This window comes from Phaseolus vulgaris, chromosome 4 (assembly GCF_051622355.1).
Source record: "Phaseolus vulgaris cultivar YP4 chromosome 4, ASM5162235v1, whole genome shotgun sequence".
NCBI lineage: Eukaryota > Viridiplantae > Streptophyta > Magnoliopsida > Fabales > Fabaceae > Phaseolus > Phaseolus vulgaris.
This window is the reverse complement of record NC_143501.1, coordinates 7,238,356-7,263,891: the sequence shown is the minus strand read 5'-3', so window position 1 is coordinate 7,263,891 and position 25,536 is coordinate 7,238,356. Positions and strand designations below refer to the sequence as shown.

General features: G+C 31.7%; 3 protein-coding genes and 1 pseudogene across 4 annotated transcripts; 3 read left to right on the top strand and 1 right to left on the bottom strand.

Annotated features, from left to right (window-relative positions):
- Nucleotides 1–700: 700 nt before the first annotated feature.
- LOC137837066 (protein CLAVATA3 INSENSITIVE RECEPTOR KINASE 5) lies at nt 701–5,815 on the top strand. The gene is made up of 11 exons (XM_068645922.1): nt 701–1,558; nt 1,670–1,802; nt 1,958–2,029; nt 2,135–2,278; nt 2,378–2,449; nt 2,543–2,602; nt 2,696–2,793; nt 2,931–3,080; nt 3,238–3,579; nt 4,152–4,531; nt 5,201–5,815. Exons 1-11 carry the CDS (start codon nt 1,453–1,455, stop codon nt 5,522–5,524), a joined length of 1,881 nt encoding a protein of 626 aa, XP_068502023.1. The 5' UTR covers nt 701–1,452; the 3' UTR covers nt 5,525–5,815.
- A 6,804-nt stretch (nt 5,816–12,619) lies between these two features.
- On the top strand, nt 12,620–14,391 carry LOC137837065 (large ribosomal subunit protein uL6). The gene is made up of 3 exons (XM_068645921.2): nt 12,620–13,064; nt 13,933–14,055; nt 14,146–14,391. Exons 1-3 carry the CDS (start codon nt 12,693–12,695, stop codon nt 14,230–14,232), a joined length of 582 nt encoding a protein of 193 aa, XP_068502022.1. The 5' UTR covers nt 12,620–12,692; the 3' UTR covers nt 14,233–14,391.
- A 4,843-nt stretch (nt 14,392–19,234) lies between these two features.
- On the top strand, nt 19,235–21,863 carry LOC137837064 (zinc finger protein CONSTANS-LIKE 2-like; annotated as a pseudogene). Its single transcript, XR_016520644.1, has 2 exons — nt 19,235–20,274; nt 21,302–21,863. The product of XR_016520644.1 is annotated as a zinc finger protein CONSTANS-LIKE 2-like (transcript).
- Nucleotides 21,864–24,223: 2,360 nt separating this feature from the next.
- Nucleotides 24,224–24,865, bottom strand: LOC150027856 (uncharacterized). Its single transcript, XM_090301843.1, has 2 exons — nt 24,681–24,865; nt 24,224–24,547 (listed from the first exon to the last, which is right to left on the bottom strand). Exons 1-2 carry the CDS (start codon nt 24,797–24,799, stop codon nt 24,418–24,420), a joined length of 249 nt encoding a protein of 82 aa, XP_090157969.1. The 5' UTR covers nt 24,800–24,865; the 3' UTR covers nt 24,224–24,417.
- Between the last annotated feature and the right edge of the window lie 671 nt (nt 24,866–25,536).

The following is a 25,536-nucleotide window of genomic DNA, read 5'->3' as shown; positions in this document are numbered from 1 at the left end:
TAAGGATATTGGTTTTATATGGATTCAAATATGAATTACAAATCTTACATAAAATAGAAATAAATAATATAAGAAGAAAAAACTTATTTTGTCAAAATATTTGAAGATGGTGGTAACATATAATACTAAAATGTTGTAGGTAAGTTACAGTTTGGAGATTTGTTTTTCTTGGTGCAAGAAGAAAAAGCAAAGGAAGTTTGTCCCACTATAATTGAGCATGCTTCTTGGAAGAGCATGGAGTGGACTTGATTTGATATCAAAAAGAAAAGAACATGATTAATGGAAAAATATGTGTGGTTCTTTCAAAGGAGAGAGAGGAGTGGCAGCTTTTACTGTACAAAAATTACCAGTTTTGAACAAATCTAAGAGAATGGCTCTTTTTCTGAGGACATAGACTAAAACTCTTGTTCTTCTCAAATTTTAGGGTAATCTGAAATCTTTTAATCATGTTAAACTATACTTAATTATTAAACTCTCTAAACATGTAAAAAATCATGTTATTATGTTTATTGTTTTGTTATACACATATAATAAAAGTAACATAATAGAAAGCCAACAAAGAGATATTGATGGGGGATCATGGTAGAGTGGGTGGCCAAATCCATCATCAATTTCGAGTCCCCTATAAACCCCACTTCCTCGAGATTCTCACATTCTCAATACTTTTGATTTATAAATTTTGGGGTTTTGGAACTTTACTGAATGGCCAAACCCAGAGAATGTTGGATTCTTCATAGCACCAAAGCACATATTACCATCTAATACATAAGCTAATGAGCTCATAGGTTAAGTTTTCTGAGCAATTCAGCACACCACAAAGCTTGTAGCTGCAAGTGCCCATATCTAGGCAAATGCATACTGTCACTGGTGAATAAAATAAGCAAGGGGTTTGATTTTTTGACCCTTTTACACCAAAACAAGGGGAAAAAAATGTCATGGTTTGATGTGAATCTGCATAATGTTCACTCATACTAGTAAAATATAGTTCTCTCTCTCATTGTCCATTGTGCTTCTTTGGCTTTACTTTGGAGTGAATAAATAATTGTTAAAGCTCCTTTTGTTTCCTTGGCAAGTGCATGATTAAGACTCAAGTGAATTGCCAATTCTGTCCTTGCCATATTCTCTCCCTGCCATGTGTCATTTGAATTTTACCTTCAATTGGTTCAATTTTAAGGGCATAACAACACATTATCTTGTTTACAGAACCTGGCTCTATGACAGGCATGCTATGCTAGTTCCCTTTATATTATCAAAAGCCTGTCTTATTTTCTTGGGTCTGACACAAGATTTTTGGTGAATGGGATTCTGCACTTATTTTGAAAATCACTGCGGAAGAAACAACACTCACTCATTTGAGAATTGTTGCTATAGCCTCATTATCTTTATCCTTTAGTACTACTACCATCAGGTGTTTCCAGTACTTGTATTTGGTTCTTGGGATATTTCAATTGAATGGGAAAGCCAAGAGGAGGAGAAGCTGCTATTTCTTTAGTGGTTTTCTTCTGGTTTTGGAGCTCTTCCAATGCTTTGCTTTCTCCAAAGGGAGTAAACTTTGAAGGTAAAGTTGAACTTTTGTCCTTTATAGTTCCATAGATTTGTGCAAAAGTTTAGCATTCTACTATGTCTTCAAATCAGTTCATTGAGGATTTTTGTGTCTCTCTTGATGTAGTGCAAGCTTTAATGGGCATAAAAGCTTTTCTTGTGGATCCCCATGGTATTCTAGATAATTGGGACGGGGATGCAGTTGATCCATGCAGCTGGAATATGGTCACGTGTTCCCCTGAGAATCTTGTCATTAGCCTGTGAGTCTCTCTTCAATCTTCTTCTTCTACATTTTCAAGTTGGAATAGTTTCAGAACAAAGGATAAAATGTTGAACATTCCACAGCAACAAGTTTCAAGCTTGTATTGGAAAATGTTTTTTAACAGTTTGATGAACCTGGTTCTGCTTTGTGTAGGGGCATTCCCAGTCAAAATTTATCTGGTATTCTATCTCCAAGCATAGGAAACCTCACATATCTTCAGACTGTGTAAGAATCAGAAATCACTATGAAGTTTATAACTCTCAACATGGTTGCTTCTTATTTTTATTACTTTCATCAGCACTAAGATAGGTATTTTTGACTACTTTTCAGGGTGCTACAAAATAACAACATAACTGGACCAATCCCTTCAGAGATAGGAAAACTTTCCAAGCTTCAAACTCTTGATCTCTCTGACAACTTCTTCAATGGGGAGATTCCTCCCTCTCTGGGTCACCTGAGAAGCCTACAGTACTTGTAAGCATTTATGAGCTATGATTGAACCTTAGAATATACCATATTGTCAGTGTGTTCTACCCGGTTTCTTGAGCTAAATGGTTATTAAAATGGTTTCAGGAGGCTTAATAATAACAGTTTTGATGGAGAATGCCCAGTGTCACTTGCTAACATGGCGCAGCTTGCTTTCCTGTAATCTTCGTGACCATTTTCTTTTTCTCTCTTATGCATTTATTCTGTTGTTTGTATTTCCAAAGATGACTTTTTGTTTGTGATTCTATTCAGTGACTTGTCCTACAATAATCTGAGTGGCCCTATTCCTAAAATTTTGGCCAAATCGTTCAGGTAAAACTTTGTCTCTCTTTGATGATTTCTTCAAAACACATTAAAATTTTGTACTGACTTCAAAATTCTTCTTATTCTCTTGGGTTGTTTCAGTATTGTAGGAAACCCTTTAGTCTGCACCACTGAAAAAGAAAAAAATTGCCATGGGATGACACTTATGCCCATGTCAATGAACTTGAACAGTTCTGAGAGTAAGATCCCTTCACAATGCCTCATGAATTTCTGAAATTGAATGATTTTGCCAAATAACACTTTCTCTCATTTCTATTTTGATAATTTTTTATAGTAATTGTACTAATGTGGATAACATATCTCTTTGCTTTCATAGATGCTTTACCATCTGGTAGAACAAAGGCTCACAGAATGGTCCTTGCCTTTGGTCTGAGTCTTGGATGCCTCTGCTTGATAGTTTTTGGTCTTGGATTTATTCTATGGAGGAGGCACAAGCGTAAACAACAGTCATTCTTTGATGTTAAAGGTATACTTCCCATAAAAAACCTTTAGTTGAAGCTTACAATTATGCATCTTCATTGTACTATAAGGGTTGTATACTTGTACATATCTTAGATTTTGAATATATTTGGTCCAATTATAATGGTTCCTCCAATTTGTGTCTTGATTCTGAATCACTATAGACCAGCATCATGAAGAAGTCTACCTTGGAAACTTGAAGAGGTTCCAATTAAGAGAACTCCAGATTGCTACTAACAACTTCAGTAACAAAAACATTCTCGGCAAGGGTGGTTTTGGAAATGTCTACAAGGGAATTCTCCCAGATGGCACTCTTGTGGCAGTCAAGAGGCTTAAAGATGGCAGTGCCACTGGAGGAGATATTCAATTTCAGACTGAAGTTGAAATGATCAGCTTGGCGGTGCACCGAAACCTCCTCAAACTGTATGGATTTTGCATGACACCAACAGAAAGGCTTTTGGTTTATCCTTACATGTCCAATGGCAGTGTTGCTTCTAGGCTCAAGGGTGAGTTCAATTGTAGAGATAATCACTTTTTTTACAGTCTCTGATAAAGCTTTTGAATAAAATGTGATTATTGCATCAGACTTGGGTTTATTTGAATTTATCAAGTATTTATAAGGGTAAGGAAATAAGAGAGTAAAATGAATGGAGCTACTCTTACAAGTTAAAATCAATTTGTGTGCTTAACTCCAGTAGAAACTCTCTTACCTGACTTCTAAAAAATTTGAGTTGCATTGGTTAATTTTAACCTATGAGAAGTGAAATTCATTTTTTACCTTCTACTTTTTTTCTCTTATAAGTGATTTTATAGAAATCTATACACAGAGTCTTAAGCTAAAACAAACATGTAAAAAAGGTTATTATAGATAAACTTAGTCAAAAACATTTGCAAAAGAAGAAAATAGAAACAAAAAAAGAAATATGTTTATCTATATTAAAGTCTTCAAAAACTTATTTTTAGCTTATAAATCATCCATTTTAGCTTATTTTAACTTATTATTCTCCTATACATGCGTATACTAGTATACTAAGTAATTTGAGTACCTGATTCATGCACCAATGATGGATATTTCCAGGTAAGCCAGTGTTGGATTGGGGCACAAGAAAGCAAATTGCCATAGGAGCAGCAAGGGGACTGCTATACCTTCATGAGCAGTGTGATCCAAAGATAATCCACAGAGATGTGAAGGCTGCAAATATATTGCTTGATGACTATTGTGAGGCAGTGGTAGGGGATTTTGGGTTGGCAAAGCTTTTAGATCATCAAGATTCACATGTTACAACTGCAGTGAGGGGCACAGTGGGGCATATAGCACCAGAGTATCTTTCCACAGGGCAATCTTCTGAGAAGACTGACGTCTTTGGATTTGGCATTCTGCTTCTTGAATTGATCACAGGCCAGAGGGCACTGGAATTTGGAAAAGCAGCCAACCAAAAAGGAGCCATGCTTGATTGGGTAAGTTTGTTTCCCTTTGTTGTTAATTTAAGTTCCTTTTTCCCACTTTGTTGGCACAAAGAGAGTACTTGTGATTGTGTTTTTAAAGGGGTAAGGTAATTGTGTGCTTAGATGAACATCTGCAAACTTGATTTACAAAATTAAAGTTGGTTGCAATTTACTAAGAATCAAGTTTTGCCAAAAGCTAAAATAAGCATTTGTTCTTACTGTTGGTTCTTGCAAGAGGTAATGCCAAGGAGATTTGGCATGAATGAGCCAAGATTATTACATATAAGCCATCAAGACACCACTTTCAATCCAAAACTTTGACAATGAATTTGTGAGTCTTTTTATATATTTTGTTCATCTTTTTATATATTTTGTTCATCTTGCTCATTCCTACTCAACGTAGGACACAAACTCACACTAATCGTGAGCTCACAACACATGTCCAATCACACTATTAGTCCAATGTGAGTTTGGAAGCACAATCACCGATTGTCAAAAGTAACCAACATGTTCTTTTCCAAGAAAATCCATTAAATAACCTACTACATTTGTGCAAATTATGTTCTTTCCTTGAAAATCCTTTAATCAGATTCAGAACAACTACATTTGATACCTTTGAAACAACAATCAAACAAACACCAAGTCCTTACAAACATTATTGACAATGACATATTCACCCAGGTAAGGAAAATCCATCAAGAGAAGAAGCTTGAGTTGCTTGTGGACAAGGATCTCATGAACAACTATGACAGGATTGAGCTTGAGGAAATTGTTCAAGTGGCACTCTTGTGCACACAGTATCTTCCTGGCCATAGGCCCCGAATGTCTGAAGTTGTACGAATGCTTGAAGGTGATGGCCTTGCAGAGAAATGGGAAGCTTCTCAAAGTGCTGACACCACCAAATGCAACAAACCACATGAACTCTCTTCATCAGATAGGTATTCTGACCTCACTGATGACTCTTCTTTGTTGGTTCAAGCAATGGAACTCTCAGGCCCCAGATGAGTTTTTCATAGTCATTTTTAGCTCTTTTGCTTTCACTTTGCTTTTCTTTTTCATTTGGGTTTCTAGCTTCCTAAAGAAAGTATATGAAATTGAAGAACATGTGATCATTGAGTCCATTTTTATATGTTGTATGATAGAAGAAGCCTTCAAAGCTGAAAAGGGCTTTTTTTTTTGTTTTGTTTTGCTTTTCAAATGTATATATACTTATTTGTTGAAGATGATTTTGTAGTGCAAAGTTTTGTAAAGTTCAGAGAAATTAAATGACAACCTTTGCCAGGTTTTCAGTGAAAAGGTTACTAAAAATTATCTTACTTGCTTTCTATTTTCTTATGTTTCATGCTTACTTTATTAGAGATATTCATCATTTTACCATTTTTTGTTTATTCTTTATTTCAATTCCAATTTGTAATTTTAGTGTTTTTTTATTTGTTCTTTCATTTTATTTATTTATTTAAACAAGTTCTAGATAAAATAATTTTTTTATGGAATAATGTTTGTGATACTCATTTCTGTTTTACTCTAACTATTATATATTTTTCTATTTTTTTATATAATAAGTTTTACATTTAAAATTAAAAAAATTGAAAATGGAAGAATATATTAGATAACTTCAAATATTTTGTAGAATACTGTGTCATTTAATAAGGAGTCTGGCAGACAACATCAATTAACACTTTCTCTTTAATACATGTTTTAAATTACTTAATGTTTTCCAATGTTTTTAAATAGTTTAATAAATATGTTATTTAATGATAAAAGATCATTTGTATATTAACAAGAAATAAAAAAATACTTATTTTTTTAACACATCTTTTTATCATTGGTTATAAATCTAGAAAAGGAAAATAAGTAGTGTCATCGTATATTTGTGAAAATTTGATTCTAGTATGGGACTATTATCAATTTTAAAACATTATTTTTAATCATTTTTATATCATATAGTAAATAAAATACTCTATCAGGAATTCGATAAATTTTGGAGCATTATGATATTCTTATTTCAAAAATTAAACTTAATCTATATATAAACTTTTATTATAAGTTAATGAAAAGAAATTAACATGTAAAAATATGATCAATAATTTTAGATGTCATTGGAAGATGTATTTTGGCTTTTAAAAGTAATTTGAAAATTTGACATAACTAGAATGGGAAGATTTTTTTTATTAATTATTCTTATTTTATTTGATTTAAAGTTAATTTATGCATAATAAAACTAAAGATTTAAAAAGTTATATATAAGAACTTCTACAAATTAGTCTATATATATAAATTAATCTTAATTTATAAAAATTCATTTCCAATTTTTTCGTGTTTTTATTTTTTAAAGTTGTTTAAAAAAAATTAGTTCGTCATAACATATTCTAACCAAATTGTTTTCGGGATTCTGAAAACAAGAAAACAAAAACAAGTAGAAAATGTTTCCCCCTTTCTGTTTTCATCTTTGAGGTACAAATATGACATTAATTAGTCAGGAATAATATTATATATATATATATTGTTATTTTTATATACGAATCAAAAAAATTTCATAAAAAAATAATTATGGAAATTTTATTGATATTTTTTTTATATTAATTATGAAAAGTATGTATATTGAACATTGCATCTTTTATCTTGTACTAGTAAACAATGCATTTTTTATTTACCAAATTATGACAATGTTATAATCTATTTTTTGTAATTTCACATATTAAACAGTTTTTATATGAAGATAATTATCTACACTTTATATGATCGTTAAGTATTATACTAATGAAGTCAATAAAGTTAAAAGTTTCTTAAAAGCTAAAGAAAAATTACGTAAAAGCATAATAATTAAATATAAGTAAAAGTATAATAATTAGATATAAGCTATAACACCCCATAAATACATCTAATCATACTTGTTTATATAAGTTTGGAGTTATTTCTAACCTTCTTAATACATCATTAGAACTTATAAAAATACAAATATTTACAATATAATATTCAAAAGAACATCCTAAAGCCCTCAAGAATCTCTGACACTTGTACGATCATCTGCTCGTGTATATAGTACAATCATTGCAATTCACAATATAACAAAAAAAAACAAGGGTAAGCTAATGAAAAGAAGTTCCATAACAAACTTAATTCATGCAAAAATAATCATTCAGACTAATCATTTATAAACATTTCTTTAAATGATGTCATCTATAATTTCAATATCAATTACATCGTTCATATAGACCACACATGGATTTATTTCCAATCACAATCATTGATTTCATTTCAATCCATAGCACTTTGATTTCATTTCAATCACACAGAATACACATGAATTCATCGTCTTCCGGAAGACTCATTAAGTATGCCCCTACCAGATACTGACATCTAATTCATACATCAAGGATCAGCGGGACCCAGTGTGTATGAACTCTCTCATCAGCTTCTCACCACCTGATATCTTAGTCTATATGACTTTGATGATTAGTGAAGTTAGAGGATCTCTGTTAAACGTAGTTTTTTCATACTTAATGTACCATCAAACAATAACTCATAAATTATCCCAAATGTATGACATCAATTTCATACAATTTTCATCATTCATATATAATACATATCATTTAATCACATAATATTTAAAAATTCATAACATTTAAGAACCTTACCAATATTAAAAACAATATTTAACTTCCAAACTATCAAAATCTAATATTTATACATGTTCACACAACATAAAATCAAACAATTTTATCAAATAACATTCTTGCAAGAGAAATTGAAACTTGGAACCACGTCCCCTCCACATTCAGATTTTCTAGCCTCGGGTACTATTGAAAGTTAAAGTTAGTTTCCCTTACCTTGATTGTTCGCTTTACAAGCAACCTCTAGAATTTTATCCCCTCAGTCTGGATAAGCTTCAAGATATAAGAGCCTAATGTAAGTTATCCAACACATAACAGAAATTCAGTATATAGTAGAAGAAACTACTTTTCTCAACTGATCCCACTAAGATTGAAAACTAAATCCTAAGAAAAAACAGAAAATAAAGGATAATTAGAGCAAAAATGAACTTTGTTTGAAAATCTGATCAGATAGAAATGTTCCTTAACTCCTCAACTATAACGTGGTGCAATCAAATTCTAAAATAGCTGATGTATGGAGTGAGTGAGAAATGGAGAGAGAAGGGAGAAAGTTGGAGAGATGGAGAAAGAAAGAAAAAGAAACGTTCTTGGAGGAGAAGATTTTGTGATTTGATTTCTTTTACGTTGTTACATAAGTGAACAAAAATCTGATACTCAAAATTTATTTATTTTTAATAAAAGAGATTCAATTAAATAAATTAATGAAAACTTGAGCATATTTATTATATCTTTTAACATACTATATCCATATTTAATGTTTTGATTTGAAAAGCTTATTTAAAAAAATAGAACACAAGTAAGGTATTGTAGGTTTTTTTTTATCAATATCGGTCATTTTTTTTTAATAAATTAGAGTTGGTTTTAAAAAATTAAGAATATGTAAATCGTGATATCATGTCATTTTAATGTAATTTCAAATAGTAATTTTTTTAAGGTAAAGTCGTATTTAGGTGATACGACTTGAGTTTAAAGCAAGTTGCATAAAGCAAGTTGCATCGGAGTCGTGCATGTAAAGTATGACTCTAACTTTTTGTTGATTTTCTTTTATAAAATTTTATTTTTTGTTTTTCTAAATATAATGATTAATTAAATTATTAAAAATATTAAAACTTGATTTTTTTTTATAAAATTTTGTAGGAAAACAATTCAAAATAGTCATAACTTTTGATAGAAAGTCCGAATTGAAATGCGTTAAAAATAAAAGTTGCTTAAATGAGGTAAGTAATATGATGATCAATATTCGAAGGGAATCGAGAATACAATTTTTTTAAACTATTTACTAATTCTATTTTTTTATTTTTTTTATATATTTTTAGGTATTTTTGTATATTTTAGACTTTTAGTTTATATTTTAGACTATTTATTAATTAATTTTTCAAATAAAAAATAACTAACTATTTTTTTCTTAATTTTATAAAATTTGTTAAACTAATAGTTCAATTAATTATTGCAATTTTTTACTCAAATAATTGTTTTAAAAAAAATTCAATAAAGTGAAAGTCATATAAGGGTGACATGATTTCAGTGTAACCTTAAAAGAAATCGTTAATAAAGGTAGTATGAGATTGACACGATTTCACTTTAATATGACAAAAAATATCTCACCATTACATGACTTTTTTACAATAAGTTATCTTATGTTGAGATAATTTACCCAAATTCATCAGATTTAAAAAACAACCAAAATTAGTAAAAATGGAAATAATTATTTTAAATGGATAAAAAATCGTCATTATAAGTAAAACATGTGTGAGGATGGACTTTATATACGTAAATGTTACATTTTCTTTATATAAAAACCTGTTTTTTTATGAATTTAATTGTTAGATTATACATTTATATAATCATAATTACTTATTTCAAAATTTATAATTTATATATATTATAAATGGAAAACATTAAACTTGTTCTTACAACAAGGACCAAGAACACTTGAAATGGGTTAATTAAGACTAATCCTTCAATCTTGGGCTGAATACTGTCTTGGGCCGGGTACTCCTTGATGGAAACTCTTTGCTTCTCCTCTCGGCTGGTGCTCTCGGCTGGTGCTCTCGGCTTCTCCTCTCGGCTTCTCCTCACAACAGGTGGGGGGTACCTGCAAGTCGCTCCGATGCCAAAGTCAGAAAAGGTTTAACGTTCATCAGATAAAATCACTCTTACCTCTTTCTATCTCTGAACTCCTATTTATAGAGTTTCTTTAATGGGCTTTCCCTTTACTCTTGGGCTTTCTTTCTGCACCTTTTTTATTATTTGTGCACCCCTCTTGCAAGTTTTTATCTAATTGGGCTTTTACAACTTTTATATTTGTTTTATTCTTGTCTTTATTGCTTTCGGTCAAAACCTCTCGGTTTTAACTTAATCATCTTAATTGTTATACTATGTAGTTCTCGGCATGAACCTCTCGGTTTTACCCTATCAGTACAAAACTTAATGGTGAGTTTTAAAAAAAATATTATTTAATAAACATTTAATCAGTTCCCTTATTTATATATATATATATATTTAACAAACTAAATGTAATATTCCATTTTCTATTTGAATTTAAGTATGTTAAAACAAACTAATTTATTATATTTTTTTTAAAGAAGTGATGTTGAAAAATTTGGACCAATTATTACATTCTAAAGGAAATGCACGAGTTAATAAAATACAAGAAAAATAATTATTTTATACAAAAGCTACATTAAGAAAATAAGATATTTTATATTTTTTTCAATACATATGCTTATTACATTACTTTTTACTTGTTAATTTTACTTTCCCAGTAATAATAAAATAACAAAACGCTTATTTTCATTTGACAGAAAATATAAAGTTTTTATAAAATAAAAACTTGATTCCTATATTTTTATAAAAATTTTAATTTTTATCTTTAATTTTTTTTCACAATTTTAGTTACTTGAATTTTATTATCCATAACTTTATCTAATTTGGTTTAATTATCCATAGCTTTTTATTACTCGAACATGAATAATGAAATTGAAGCAAAACATATAGTATTTGCAGTTTTACTACAAGATTGAATATGACAACAACTACAACATTGAAGACACTTACTCTTTTGAAACTGAAAATAAAATAAAGTGAAAATAAAAAAATTAATTAATTAAGATATCGAAATTGCTTTAAAAAAAATTGAGAACAGCAATTATGAATAATTGAAAATTAAAGGTAAAATTACAAATAAATAAATAAATTAGAGACCAAATTTATAATTTTTTTAAAAATATAAAAAAATACAATTAAACCAAATAATTATTTAGTTTGTTTAGAAGAAAACAAAGGGCAAAGGACAATAACTAATTTGAGGCAATTACTCTTTGCAGTTCCATAACTTCTTCATGCACCTTTATGAACTGTTTATAATTTAGAAATATATTTTAGATTATGTAATTTAAGATATATTTTTATTTTATTTTGAATGATACAATTTAGAATATTTTTTAATTATGTAATAAAAAAATGTATATTGAAATGTATAATATAAAATGAATTTATGTTTTACACAATTTGAAAATATATTCTAAGTTATATAATTTAGAAATTTTGAGATTGTATAATTTAAAATATATTTTTAATTTAAAAAATGTATTATGGATTATAAAATATCTAATACATTTTTAAATTGTTGAATTAATAATATATTTTTTGATTTAAAATTATATAATTTAAAGTATATTTCTTGATGATGCTTAAATGTTTCCAACTATAAATAAATTGAAATTTTCCACAATGTGGAGGTTCACGATAAAGGTACGAAGGTGTTAAAAATAAATTGGAAGTTTCTTCCTGCACTCTACATTTTTCTTCCTGCAGCCCCACAATTTTGTAAATTCCGAAACTGACTGCTACAATTTCGGGATTTGGGAGTGTGCTACGGATTCATCAATCTGAAAGTGAATCATGGTGCATTCCGGATGAGGGGGTGTTCCGGAAGCAAAGTTTGCATAAATTATTGATTTCTAGATTGTTGAATCTGGAAACTTAATTTCTATTACGGATTGGTTGATCCAGAATGATTTTTTTAATTATGGATTTCTGAATCCGGAATGCATATTTTGAATTATGGATTGGCGGATCCGGAATGATTTTTTCAATTATGAATGTTTTGCATTTTTTTATTTTGAATTGACACTATTATTCACGTACTACTGGAAGCATCAATCCGGAGATTACCGAATGTGCCAATCCAAAAATTTACCGAAAGCGCCAATTCAAAAGTTTACCGGATTTCATAATCCGGAATTAAAAAAAAATTTACAGTTTATAGAGGGACAGTTTTGTCTTTGCGCAACCTTGTGGGGTGCAGGAAGAAAAATGTGGGGGTGCAGGAAGAAACTTCCAAATAAATTCTATCCATCTAAAGACCCAACTAATTTTGTTTGCGAATCACATTTTAAAAAAAGTTAATAAAATGGGCCTAGTAAGTGGGCCTAGCCCAATCGCTATCAATTTAAGATCAAAACACTGAAGCGGCAAAGTAGCGAATTAGGGTTTTGTTCTGTGTTTCTGAGAATTGTTAAGGGTTGTGTGTGTGTAAGAGAGAGAGAGAGGGAATCATGAAGACGATTCTTTCTTCGGAGACGATGGACATTCCCGACGGCGTGAGCATCAAGGTTCACGCGAAGGTGATCGAGGTGGAGGGACCTCGTGGGAAATTAGTGCGAGATTTCAAACATCTCAACCTCGATTTTCAGCTTATCACCGATGAGAATGGCAAGAAGAAGCTGAAGATCGATGCCTGGTTCGGATCTCGCAAAACCTCAGCTTCCATTCGCACCGCGCTCAGCCACGTTGACAACCTCATCACCGGCGTCACTAAGGGCTACCGCTACAAGATGAGGTTCGTCTACGCCCATTTTCCCATTAACGCCAGCATCGGCAACAGCAACAGATCCATTGAAATCCGAAACTTCCTTGGCGAGAAGAAGGTTTATTTTTTATTATTTAATTTAATTTCTTACTTATTTAATTTTTATTTAAATGTTCTTTTAGTCGCTTAGAGTTAGGTAGTTTTTGATTTTGTTCTTTTTTGTTTTGTTTATTTTAGTCTCTTTAAGTTTGTTGTTTTGTTTTTATCCTTCCAATTTTTGAATCACTAGTCCCTAATATTCACAGGCAAAATAACATTTATTTTACATAATTTTAAAAGTATTTAGTAGTGTTATAGTTTCTTTGTAGAGAATCTGATACCTTCTATACCAATTTAGAAGAAAAGAAATTTAATGAAACACTTGATTTTGATTAATAAATTTATTTTGATTAGAATAAATTTTGCATTTTTAATCTTGTGTCTTACAAAGTGTGATTTTGGCCTCTCAAGTTAAAATTAAGCAAATTAGGTTCGCAATTGTTGTATTTATGCGTTTTTCGTATTGTTTAGATCTTTTGGTTTCATTACTGCGCCAATGAATGTTTTGTATCTCAGAATGTGTGATTTTGATCTTTGAAGTTAAAATAATGCAAACTAGGTTACGAGTTATTGTTTTTGCAGGAATTTAGTCTTCCGATTGTTTAAATTGGATCTGAAGGTGTATCTCTGTTGTGCGATTTTGATTTACTCGTCAATTTTTTGGTTAAAAATTTTGATGTAAAAATTTGCTATCTTAATTTTCTGCGCTCTGAAGTTAAAATTACTCAAATAGGTTTGTAAGTGTTGTATGCTATTAATATGATTTTTGTCTTCTAAATTTCAGTTGTGTAAATTATATCTTTACGATTTTGATTAGTTTGCTTATGTTTTTGTCAAATATTTAAAGAATTTTATTGACGAACCATCTCAATAACATTTGGTTACAGGTGAGAAAAGTGGATATGCTTGATGGTGTGTCTGTTATTCGATCTGAAAAGGTGAAGGATGAGTTGGTTGTGGATGGAAATGACATAGAGCTTGTTTCCAGGTCTTGTGCTCTCATTAATCAGGTATGTTTATCTTATTTCTCCCAAACCCTTATCTAATTTTACTCTTGTTTAGATTTTAATTGTGTTTTTCATTTGTTTGCTTTGCTACAGAAATGCCATGTTAAAAACAAGGATATTCGGAAGTTCCTTGATGGTATTTACGTCAGTGAGAAGGGAACAATAGAAGTAGAAGAATAGAGTAGACCATTCTGCTTTCTTTTAGATTGGACATCTTTTTTGTTGTTATCATTTTGAAATTGGATTTACAATTTTGTGTTGTTTATGGCTTTTTTTATTGAAATGTTTTACTCTAAATTTACTAATCCAACATGCATTGGAGTGAAGTATTTGCTGAAATTACTTATTGCTGTAGTGATAGATGAATCTGGTTAATATGCAGAGTCACAATTAAAAGTTGCGTTTTTAGGGTGGGATTGATACAATTTTAAGAAACTATTTGGTTTTTAAAGTGTTAGATTACTCATACAGTCTGATGGATGGATGTTGTAAGACAGAGTAGTGTGTAGAATTTAAGCAGGGTATGATCAAAAGATGAAAACGAAAGCTGTCTCTGTTTTTAGGATATTAAAACATTTTTTTTGGAAGCACTTTAAGTTAATAAGTTTTTGATGAGGAATTGGTGTGTGGAGTTTTTATGTTAAATAGTTTGTAAACTAAAAACGAGAAGGGAATTAAACATGACCAAGTGTGGTGTTATAACATATTTCACCATTTGCATTAGTGTGCTAACTTTCTCATGCAGCTGCTGGAATAGTCTGTGTTAATTTTCTTATTTTCTATATACTTCCATTGGGTTTTAAATCCTGAGTATGCATGTGATTTATGCATAAAAAATATGATGAGTTTTGAATAATGTTTTATAACTATGAATGGGACATATTTAACATGACTAATCCTACTGAAGATTGCATACAATGAGTTTTGACATGACTAACGTTTTTTTAAAGTTTACTTTTTTTTATTAAGTTATTTTATAATGGGGAAAAATCGTAATTGGTTTGTAACGGGAAAAACCTGTTTAACTTAAGGTGATATTTAAACATTTTTTTATATTTAATTATGTTTTATTTATAATATAAAAATATATTGATTTTTTCCTAAATATATTGATTTATAATTTTATTTTTATTCTTTTTTTAATCTAAATAGCATCCCTATCACTTTATCCTTCTCAATTAGAAAATAATTTTTCATGAAAATAATCTTTCCGTCTTACTTTTTCCTTGCTTAAATTAATTATTTGTAAATTTCATGTTAAGTTCAGTATATATAACATAGTATACAACGGATTCTCCTTTTGTATATATTTTATTTTTAATTGTATTTTAAAATTAAAATAAATTATTTAAATGTTGAAAGTAATTCCACACACATTTCAAGATTAAAACACATTACAAATCAGAGGCATGAAATGTAAACTTATTGAATTTGACTAAATGGCTCAATTCTATACATGTTTTATAATTATGAGTAGTGAATAGTTAATAAGACTAAACCTATGCAAGATTGCACATGATAGAAAAATTAATATTTTAGTTTAAGTATAGCAACATGATATATTTATTCAAATTAAAGTGACTTTCATAATTTATGAAAGTATCTTAAGCACTTGACTTGATAGTTTACTCTGTTCAACAATGTCAATCACCATGTTCTTAGGGTACGTAATATGATTTGGGTCGACATGGTTTGTCTTGTAGGTATCGCTATAAACAAATTCACGACTTTTGAAAGAATAATTTCATTAGTGCAACTTAAAAGAATTAATACCTTACAAGTACTTCAACTTCAATCTTAAACAAAAGACAAAGAAAAAAACCATGAATACAACACTCACTAGATAAAGTGAGTTCCTCTAGGAGAATCGAACTTTCAATAAAGAAAATTGTTTTGCCATCTTCCTAAATGGATATACCACTTATATTGTATGATTAAATGTGCGAATGCAAAGTTTGCATGCGCTTTTTTTTTTGTCTTCGTGGACATGAATATTTGATCTAAAAATATAAAAACCAAAACATTAAAATTATACTATATCTTTCAATTCCATGGTATAGATTCGGCCACTTGATTGCTTTATACCCATTGTGAGATGGAATTGGTAATTTGAAATCTTAAAGTGAGGAAGAAAAGAGAAGTTTAGTTGCACTTTTTCACTTTAAATTTTAGGTTGTCATGGTCTAGGAATATTAGAATAATCTAAATCTGCAATGCCATTTGTTACCTGTTGTTAGCATTCACTTTTCTTCCCCACCCAGAGGAAGATTCACGTTTCATGGTTGCAATTGCAAAGCAATGAAGAAACCAAACCTGAGTTCACAGCTGTGTTGAGAGGTTAGAATATTCTTAGTATAACTCATACTAGATATTGCACAAATACTCTCATGTGAAGGGATATATAAGCATAAGTCCTTTTTAGATTAACTTTCAAAAGTTAGTTAATTGGTAAAATTAAAAGGGTCGTCTTTCACCTTTAATTTCATAATACTCTCATTGATAATGTAAACTAAATTTAGCTCAACATATTTGGCCTTTTCTTCTCTGTAAATTTGCTAGTCCAAACACCATATAAAGACTTAAAGTGTAGCTAGGTGGTCCTCAAAAGTGGCTGCACTTTTTTACTTTTAAAAGCCTTGAAGTGCACGTGTAATGAAGTTTAGACAAAGCATGTGGACGTTGTTGTTACACATTTGTATGGATCTATACTCTTCTCTGTGCTGATCTACTGGATATCTCACTAATATTCACCAACTATCAGATGAGGTTCAGACAGTTACTTCCACCCTCGAAATTGATTCTGAAGACAAGAAAAGAACTCCCTCTAATTGAATTTTTCTTTTCTTTACTTCTGGTTTCAGGATCGTAGAACTTTAAGATTTTCAATTAAATTGTTATAGTTTTTAAATTTCATGATCAATTAGTCAATATATAGTAAAGTTTTTGTTAAATGTTATCTCAAGGTTCTTTGATCAACCGTTGTAAAATTATTTCACCTTAATTAATGGTCTTGAGTTGGCATTACAGATATGTAGTTGCATTAAGATTGGGAAGGAAAATATTACCAGCTATAGTTTTTCATATCCTATTTGAATAGGGTTCTGGTTATACCAAAAAAATATCTTCATTGTTACATAATTAACACGCCTAGATGTATGGATTTATAAACTAATTCTTTGCATATGTTTGTGTCTCATTGATTGATGATGAATGTACTTGCAAAATACAAACTTTAAAACTTCATATTTATAGTAGTCATACTTCTAATTAAGTACTGTGGTGGACTTGGTGGACTTACATTTGGATTTGGAGAAAATATATGAATATGAGCATGATACTAATGCTTTAATTCCCATATTTATAGGTTGAGAAGGAATTATAAATATGATAATACTAATATTATGCTTCATCATGGTGTGAGCCCAGGGCATCAATGAGACCCTCCCAAGCATAATGGTCAATCTTTTGCACTCTTTCTAAATGGCATATGCCACATAAGAAATAAAGTGTAAAAGAACAGTTTAGGTGCACTTTTAGCCATCGTGGAAATGAATATTTTACAAAAAGAACAACACACGTGAAAGAGTTAAAACAGGTTGTCCACCATGCATGAATTAGAATGCTTAATTTTTATTCATTGTGTGATGAGAATGTTAGTAATCTCAAATTTGAAAAATGGAAAGAGAAACTCACACTGCACTGAACTTAGTGACTTTAAATTTGGGGTTGTCATGGTCTTCGAATATCAGAATAATCTGTATCTGCAATGCCATTGGTTATGTTACCTTTGGCACTCGTCATTCTCCTCCACAAAGAGGAAGATTCACGTTTCATGGCTGCAAAACAGTGACACCATAGAGCTGTTGATGCACACTGCAAAGGGTCGAGTGGTTGGAATATTCCAGGAGCCTCGTTGTACACTAAAGTGCATACATGTCACTTCCAAGTTCTTCCATGTATTTCTTTCCCTTTTCTCTTCCCATCTCTCTTTTCCTCAAAGAGTGTATATTGCAGTGTCAAATGCTATTTTGTCTAAGAGAAGAAAAAATTACAAGCTTCTGTTGTGTTTATTCTTTAGTTTACTTAAATATAGTTTGTGAGTGTTCTAAAAATTATTGTCTACTTGAATTTATCAGTTAAAATGAAAGAAAACGACCTTCTTATGCTTTAAAAAGGCCTCTCAAAAATAGAAAAATTCTGCGAAACTGATGCACGAAAAAAGTAAAATAACAGTAACTGGCTAATGTAAGTCCTCTAACTTGTTAATCATTTTAACAGTACAATAGAAAAATTGAATAATAGTATAATATGAGTAATTTAATACAAACAAATAATAAAGAAAATGGTGTTGTAAAAGTTGTAGGTGAGAACACTGTTACTATTTTTGTTTTTGGTTTGGAACTGGAGTAGAAATGAGCTTGTTCAAATATTGGTAAAGTACATCTTAGGTCAAAGTTATTGGGTCAAGTAAGTGGTCCAAAAAAGTGTGTGCACTTTTAATCTTTAGGGAAGGAACGAGATACATGCAGAAGATTGCTTTATTCCCATTGTGTGGAAGGAGCATTGCACATTTTCTCTTGCACTATTTCACTTTAAATTTTTAAGGCAACAATGGTTAGGAACATTGCAATGATCTATATCTGCAACGGCATTTGTTAAATTTTTAGTGCTACAGGTCACTTCACTTGCTTCCCCACTGAGAGGAAGATTCATATGTCACAGTCATACACACTCCACAGTCTATATATAAATAATTACTTATCTTGACACAGTGATTACATCCTTTCACAACAATGAATTTCCCAAGAGAAGAGAGCATATATTAAGGAGTAACTTGAGATTTTGACAGGTGCAAGCATTGCATGCCTATAGAATCTACCTGGACCCAAATTGACACATGTCTCCAAGTTGTGCCATGAACATCTCTTTAGTGATTCCAAAAGGCAAAGAAGCAATGTGCACAGGTTCGACCAAAACAAAACCCCATCACCTACTATTTTAGTACCAATCATGGAAATCCTTCCCAGTAAGTAACACTTATATATAATTATAGATCACAACTTTTTCTGAGTGTTTAATATAGTTCTATAGAAACAAAAATTAATACTCAAAACTACTAATTATTAAACTGAAAAAACTCGTTTCCGTTATTTATATCTGAAATTATACTTGACAGCAGTAGTTATACACTGAAAACAATCAAAACCAGTTGTCCTTGCTTTTGGTGGTCTATCCCTGAAACACAACCAACCACTAGATAAGCAAGAACTTTAGCAGGCCACTAACTTTGTGCCACGATGGCACCCTTGATTCTCCCCCAACACTACTTGGTTCAGCTCACTGAACTCAACCCTTCACTCACTCACTTCACTTCACTTCACTTCCAAACTCAACACACAAACCCTCTCTACTTCCCTTCCTCCAAAACACACACAAACATACACAAAATCCAACCAAGTACAAACACTGGTACACCCCTCATACAGTATTTTCACACACAACATGTTGAAGGAAGGCACCAACAACGTTGGTGGCAGCTCCAGCACCTGGTCACGTGTCTGCGACACGTGCCGGTCAGCGCCATGCATAGTGTACTGCCATGCAGACTCAGCATACCTGTGTTCATCCTGTGATGCTCGTGTCCATGCAGCTAACCGCGTGGCCTCAAGGCACGAGCGTGTGTGGGTGTGTGAAGCGTGAGAACGTGCTCCCGCAGCGTTTCTTTGCAAAGTTGACGCAGCTTCTCTTTGTTCTTCGTGTGATGCTGAGATTCACTCAGCAAACCCTCTAGCCAGCCGCCACCACCGTTTCCCCGTTCTCCTCATCTTGGGTCCCCTCTTGGGAGAACCAGATCACGAACCGGAACACAGATTCGTGAACGTGGTGGAAGAGGAAGAGGAAGAGTTTTCTTATGAGTATGACGATGAGATTGAAGCTGCTTCGTGGTTGTTGCCACATCCTGTGAAAGGCAACGAAGAGGAGGAGAATGGTTTTATGTACGGTATTGAGTATTTGGAGAACCTTATGGATTGCAACTCGTGCGGTCACAATAATAACCAGTTTAGCAACGTTTTTCAGCACCAGCAGAACTACAACACTGTCCCTCAGAACTATGCAGTGGTTCCAGTTCAGGTGCTGCAACAATCGCAGCATTTTCAACCGGGTTTGGAGTTTGACTCATCAAAAGCTGGTTTCAGTTACGATGGTTCTCTTAGCCAAAGTGTAAGGATTTTTCTCTTACCTAAGGGCTTTTTGATTTTTACTTTTTCTTCTTCCAAACTCTTTAGATCATTCATCAATTGAATTATACTTTATCAGATTTTGCTTGACCTCTGCTGGCTCTTCCTTCAAAGTGCCAATTTCCTTGCTTTTTTTCCTTCCATTTCAAAAAAAGGTTTTAAATTGCTGTCGCAATCTTTATGGTAGTTTTCTCCCTATTTAAGACAAACAAACACTGTTGATACAAGTTTAGGTTTGGTCATGAAAAGTCTAAAACATTCATGTTGTAGTCCAAATTTCACTCACATACTGATTTTTAAAACCTAGGTTGGAACCAAAGTGGGATTTAGAAGCAGTAACTACTGTAGTTCCTTTGCAATGTTACTCTTATTCATTTCAAAGTGTTTCATATTTCTTTTGACTACCCTCTTTCATTCTTCTGTCTTGAGTGACATTTTTTTTGTCGTATACATGAGTTTTCCCCCTTTTACTGTTTCTTGTATTCGCTAGCTAGTTCTATCTGTGATTCCTTATAGACATACTTTGAAGGGTAACTTTTCACCTATTTTCACCCCTACGTTGTTAGATCTCCCTAAACTTTGTTTCTATCTCATTTCAACATAATTTCATCAATTGTGTGTTAATTTCCCTCAATTTTGAAGCTTCCATACAAAAAATGAGCCTGAGAGCCTCTTTTCTTGAAGTCAAAAATTGGTGGGGGGATTAATTTGTTAACACCTTTCTTTTATACTTTTTCTCTTTTGCATCTCCTCTTTTTTTTTTTTTTGGATTCTCTCCTTTCTTCTATTATACATCCATCACTTTTCTCAATATTTCTTGCTTTTCGTTTTTTCTCAATTTTTCTGCTTCTTTTCACCCTATCTTGTTTCTGGGATGTGAAACCAACATTAGTTTCACAAAAATGGTTTTCCATTAGCATTCAGTTTATGAATTTGTCACGAACATGTGATCCTTTTTCTTCTTGGTTCACTTTGGGCTACATAATAATCTTTGTTCTTTGTTTATTCAGGTATCAGTCTCATCAATGGAAGTTGGTGTAGTCCCAGAATCAACAATAAGTGATATCTCAGTGTCGTATTCAAAGTCACCAATAGGGACAAGTGAACTATTTCCTCCCCTTCCCATGCCTTCACATCTTACACCAATGGACAGAGAGGCCAGAGTCCTAAGATACAGGGAGAAAAAGAAGACAAGAAAGTTTGAAAAGAAAATAAGGTATGCCTCAAGGAAGGCTTATGCAGAAACTAGACCACGCATCAAGGGTAGATTTGCAAAGAGAACAGATGTGGAAGCTGAAGTGGACCAAATGCTCTCCAAAACACTATTCAATGAAGTTGGTGGTACAATTTTCCATCTTTCCAGGAATGGAAAGAAAAGAAGTTATCAATAGCCAAAGAAGAGAAGGTTGAGAACCACATCATTGGAAGGCACCACCCCCTAATGTAATTTTTATTTTGTCTAATTAGTTTGGACTTATCATATATATTTATTTTTCTATACTTATGCTTCATAAATAGAGTACTTATATATATTAAGTCAGCTAATTCTGAAAATTTTGCCTTATAATTTAATTTCTCAGTTGTGTTTTCTGTTTATATTTTTCTGCAAATTTCTATTTGTTCATCTCTTGTGCCAGTCATTGGATTAACATTCAGTGGGAAAATATTAAATTGAATCAATGATAACTACTAGTTAACAGCAAACAAATGGTTTCTCTTCCACCTCACAATGAAGGCTAGAACATAATTCTTTAGTTTAGTTGATGTGTGTGTGCAGTTAAAGAATCCAAAGGAAAAGTGTAAAACTCTGGGAGTTCAATTTTGCATTTACTATAGGGCAGTTTGAGCAACACGTCCTGTGAAAATGTGAATTTTCCTGTCACTGTCACTGAATCGACCCATTGGGAATTTTCCATGTCTTTCACTTGAATCAAATTATTACCATAAAATGTTCCTGAAATATGATGACACGACCTTTTAATGTTACGAAATATGAAAAAATGTTACCATTTGCAACATTTTAAAAAGTATAATTTTATAGCTTTTAGGTCTGGAGTTTATGAATGTGTTGTGTTACGGGTAATATTGGTGATGGTGAAGCCCTCATGGTAAATAACATGTGATTAAAAAAAGTATAATGTAAAAAAATTATGGCATTTATAATTATAAATGTTACAAAAATATAATGTAAGGAGAACAAGTAACATTTCTAGATATCACATTTGCATTGTGAGTAAGTGTACACAAAATTATATTCCTAAACGAGCAGGCTTCACTTTATTCTCATTCTTAGTAGTTTCATTGTTTTTTTTATTAACAATGAATGAATTAAAATAAAATAAAATGAAGGATTTAAAGGGTGTTCCAACCCTTATACAACGATAAATAAATCCTACAAATAGAAACAATATAGGAGGAGAATATAACAACTATGAATAATAATGGATGATACCAATAAGCCTTCCAGACATAACCAAACTTGAACCTATTTAAAATTAAATGACTCTCTGTAAAAAGCATCAGAATTGTGCCTTGCCCTCCATGGTTCTTGGTTGCTTTACCCAGGTCCCCTCAGAATCTGTTCCCACAAAAGGAAATGCTTTTGGTAGACTTGATACTACTGTCCATTGCCATTGATTCACAAAACTCTCTACAAACTTGGTCTATGAAAGAGAATACAACTGTAGTAAGGACTCAAGAATGCACTTAATCCAACCTCTCCTTCTTTCTGTATTTCTTCATGGTCTCATTTAATTAATTTCTTCTGGAACCATCCTCCAACAGATGCACCATTTAGATTCCGGTGTTCCTCACAATCCAGCCTTCATGTGGTTTACACATTGGACTTCCTAGCATCACATGTATTGCAACACATGCATAGCAAACATAGAAAACAAAAAAGAGACACCTAGAGCAGAGGCCTACAATTATGTATCAAAGCAAAATTTCCATAGTCCAAAAAACTGTTTCCCTTACTAGCCATAACAGATACATGGATCAAAACTAAACCCCATTGATGATTGTATTTCCCTAAGTTTTTTTAAATAAAAAATTTAATATACACAATGTTATCAAAGTACCAGTCACAGTATGAAAAAGTTGATTTAGGATAAAGTTTCTTACCTAAGCCTAAACAGTTCTTGGTGTTGTGCAAAAAAGTTCTAGAGCTTCAGGACATGCAAAGTTAAAAATAACTTGGTTTCTTTGTTTTGTTTCCATAGGTATCAAACCAAACCCACCCAGACCCCTTTTTAGACAAGATTACCTTTTTGACCTAGCAAGCACAATCCAAAAGGATTGAAGTTTTGAATGGGATTGATATGAATGACATTAGATATTATATATTCCTACCCACTTTTCACACATATGCCACACTTTTTCTGTTATCCTACACTTAAAGAACAGACGATCTATAGTTTCTAAAGCTTTTGAAAACATAGGATACAAAAAACAAAGTATATCTAGTTGCCTTTCTTCTTCAAAGTTAAGAAAGTTTATTTCGTTGAAGCATGACTAGGAGCGAATTCAAAGTCAAAACAAATTTTATGCTTAAGAAAGCTAAATTCGTTGGAGAAAGGCTTGGAATGAAGCCAAAACCAAAGAAAAGTAATCAAACCCTTTCAAACACTGGACATTTTAATGGGTAAAAAAAGTCATCATGCTTCACCTGGAATGCCCGAGAAGAGCATGATGAAGTCATGATAGCAAACTGAGTAAAAAGTGAACTTGAAAAACTGTAACACCATATTGCCATGTAATCAAAATACATACCTTTGACCATCTAAATATTCCTAAAATTGAACTAACTTGTTGGAAAATAAAATTAGCAGTATAAACACTAAGCAGTGGTACAAAACCATGTGGTGAACTGAAAATAAAAAGCATAACAGGCATTGATATTGTGCGCAAAACGTAGAAACAAATCACCGAAATGAACAAGATGTTGTGTAGGTTTGTAATTGAATCTGTGACTTTCGAACTCATCCCAAGTTCAGTATAAATAAAGCATAATCCATGACGGAACATCTAAAAACGAAGGAAAATTGAAACTATTGCTTTACATAAATCAATCTATGAAAGTGATCTGTAATTGGAACCAAACGACCACCTGCAATTGAATTATGTTTCAGTTGAGCTTCTTGAGGATGTTAGAAGCCCACCGCTTGACTCGTCCCCTGAGCGAGTAACCGAAAACCATTCCAGCAACAAAGCAAATTGCACAAAGCTTTGAGCACGTCCAATACGACACCGCGTGTCTGCAACAAACAAAACACACAATAATTATCTCAAGTTAAGACATCAAACCCTAATCTGTAAGAACATTGTTAAACAATGAAAACGAGTGATCTGAAATAAGCTTAGATAAGAAGCAAACAGAGAGAGAAATGCCTTGGAGCTCTGGTAGCTAAAAGAAGGGAAGAATCAAGAGGCGGCGGTGGCGACGGTTGCATACGGTCGAACTCCGGCGAGTTGATATGGCCGGAAACCTTACTGACGGCACCGGCCATCGCTACAAAATGCTGAAGGCGCTGGAGACGACGACGGTTGAACTATGCCCCTTTTTCATTTTGTATTCATTTTCGGCACATCTAAACGACACCGTAATAACCATTCCCGCATAATTCACATATTTAAAAAAATTATTTTTCACCTCAATAATTTCTTTATGCACCCCATATTTTGATGATGATTTTTTAATATTTAAAAGTATTTTTTATTTTTATAAAATGCATAGATTATATAAGTTTTAATACTCATCAAAAGCTAAATATAATAGTGAGACCTTAGTTTTTTTAATATAGTATTATTATTATTGCATATATTATTTTATATTATTTTTCATTAGAATAGAAATCATGTGTTTACATCTATTATATTCAAAAATTGTATATATGTAATGAAGTATTTTATTAGAAAATTTATTAGTATGATTGAAATTAAAATTTCATTGAAAATCAAAACATCGTAATTTGTTATCCATATTTCATTATGCATCTGTTGTGAGAATAATATTACGAGACCATTTATCAAATTCATCTAAATAAAAAAAAAAATTAATAAACAAAAAAAAATTAGTTTTTAATTTAAAAAAAAATCTTATGAGAGGGGGGCCAACAAAAGTAACCCGCATATTTTATGCAGAGCCAGACACATTTTGCAGACCAAGTGCGGGCTAGCCTGTGTGAGAGAGGTTGGCTCGCATTGCCATCTCTAACTATCCGATACTTAAGTCAATAAGAATTCT

Excerpts from the sequence above, each read along its gene's own strand:
- LOC137837066 (XM_068645922.1), top strand. The coding sequence starts at position 1,453 with ATGGGAAAGCCAAGAGGAGGAGAAGCTGCTATTTCTTTAGTGGTTTTC. Across the intron at positions 1,559-1,669 it reads AAAGGGAGTAAACTTTGAAG|TGCAAGCTTTAATGGGCATA; the intron begins GTAAAGTTGAAC and ends CTCTTGATGTAG. Across the intron at positions 2,794-2,930 it reads GAACTTGAACAGTTCTGAGA|ATGCTTTACCATCTGGTAGA; the intron begins GTAAGATCCCTT and ends TTGCTTTCATAG.
- LOC137837065 (XM_068645921.2), top strand. The coding sequence starts at position 12,693 with ATGAAGACGATTCTTTCTTCGGAGACGATGGACATTCCCGACGGCGTG. Across the intron at positions 13,065-13,932 it reads ACTTCCTTGGCGAGAAGAAG|GTGAGAAAAGTGGATATGCT; the intron begins GTTTATTTTTTA and ends ATTTGGTTACAG. Across the intron at positions 14,056-14,145 it reads CTTGTGCTCTCATTAATCAG|AAATGCCATGTTAAAAACAA; the intron begins GTATGTTTATCT and ends GCTTTGCTACAG.
- LOC150027856 (XM_090301843.1), bottom strand. The coding sequence starts at position 24,799 with ATGGCCGGTGCCGTCAGTAAGGTTTCCGGCCATATCAACTCGCCGGAG. Across the intron at positions 24,548-24,680 it reads TTAGCTACCAGAGCTCCAAG|ACACGCGGTGTCGTATTGGA; the intron begins GCATTTCTCTCT and ends TGTTTGTTGCAG.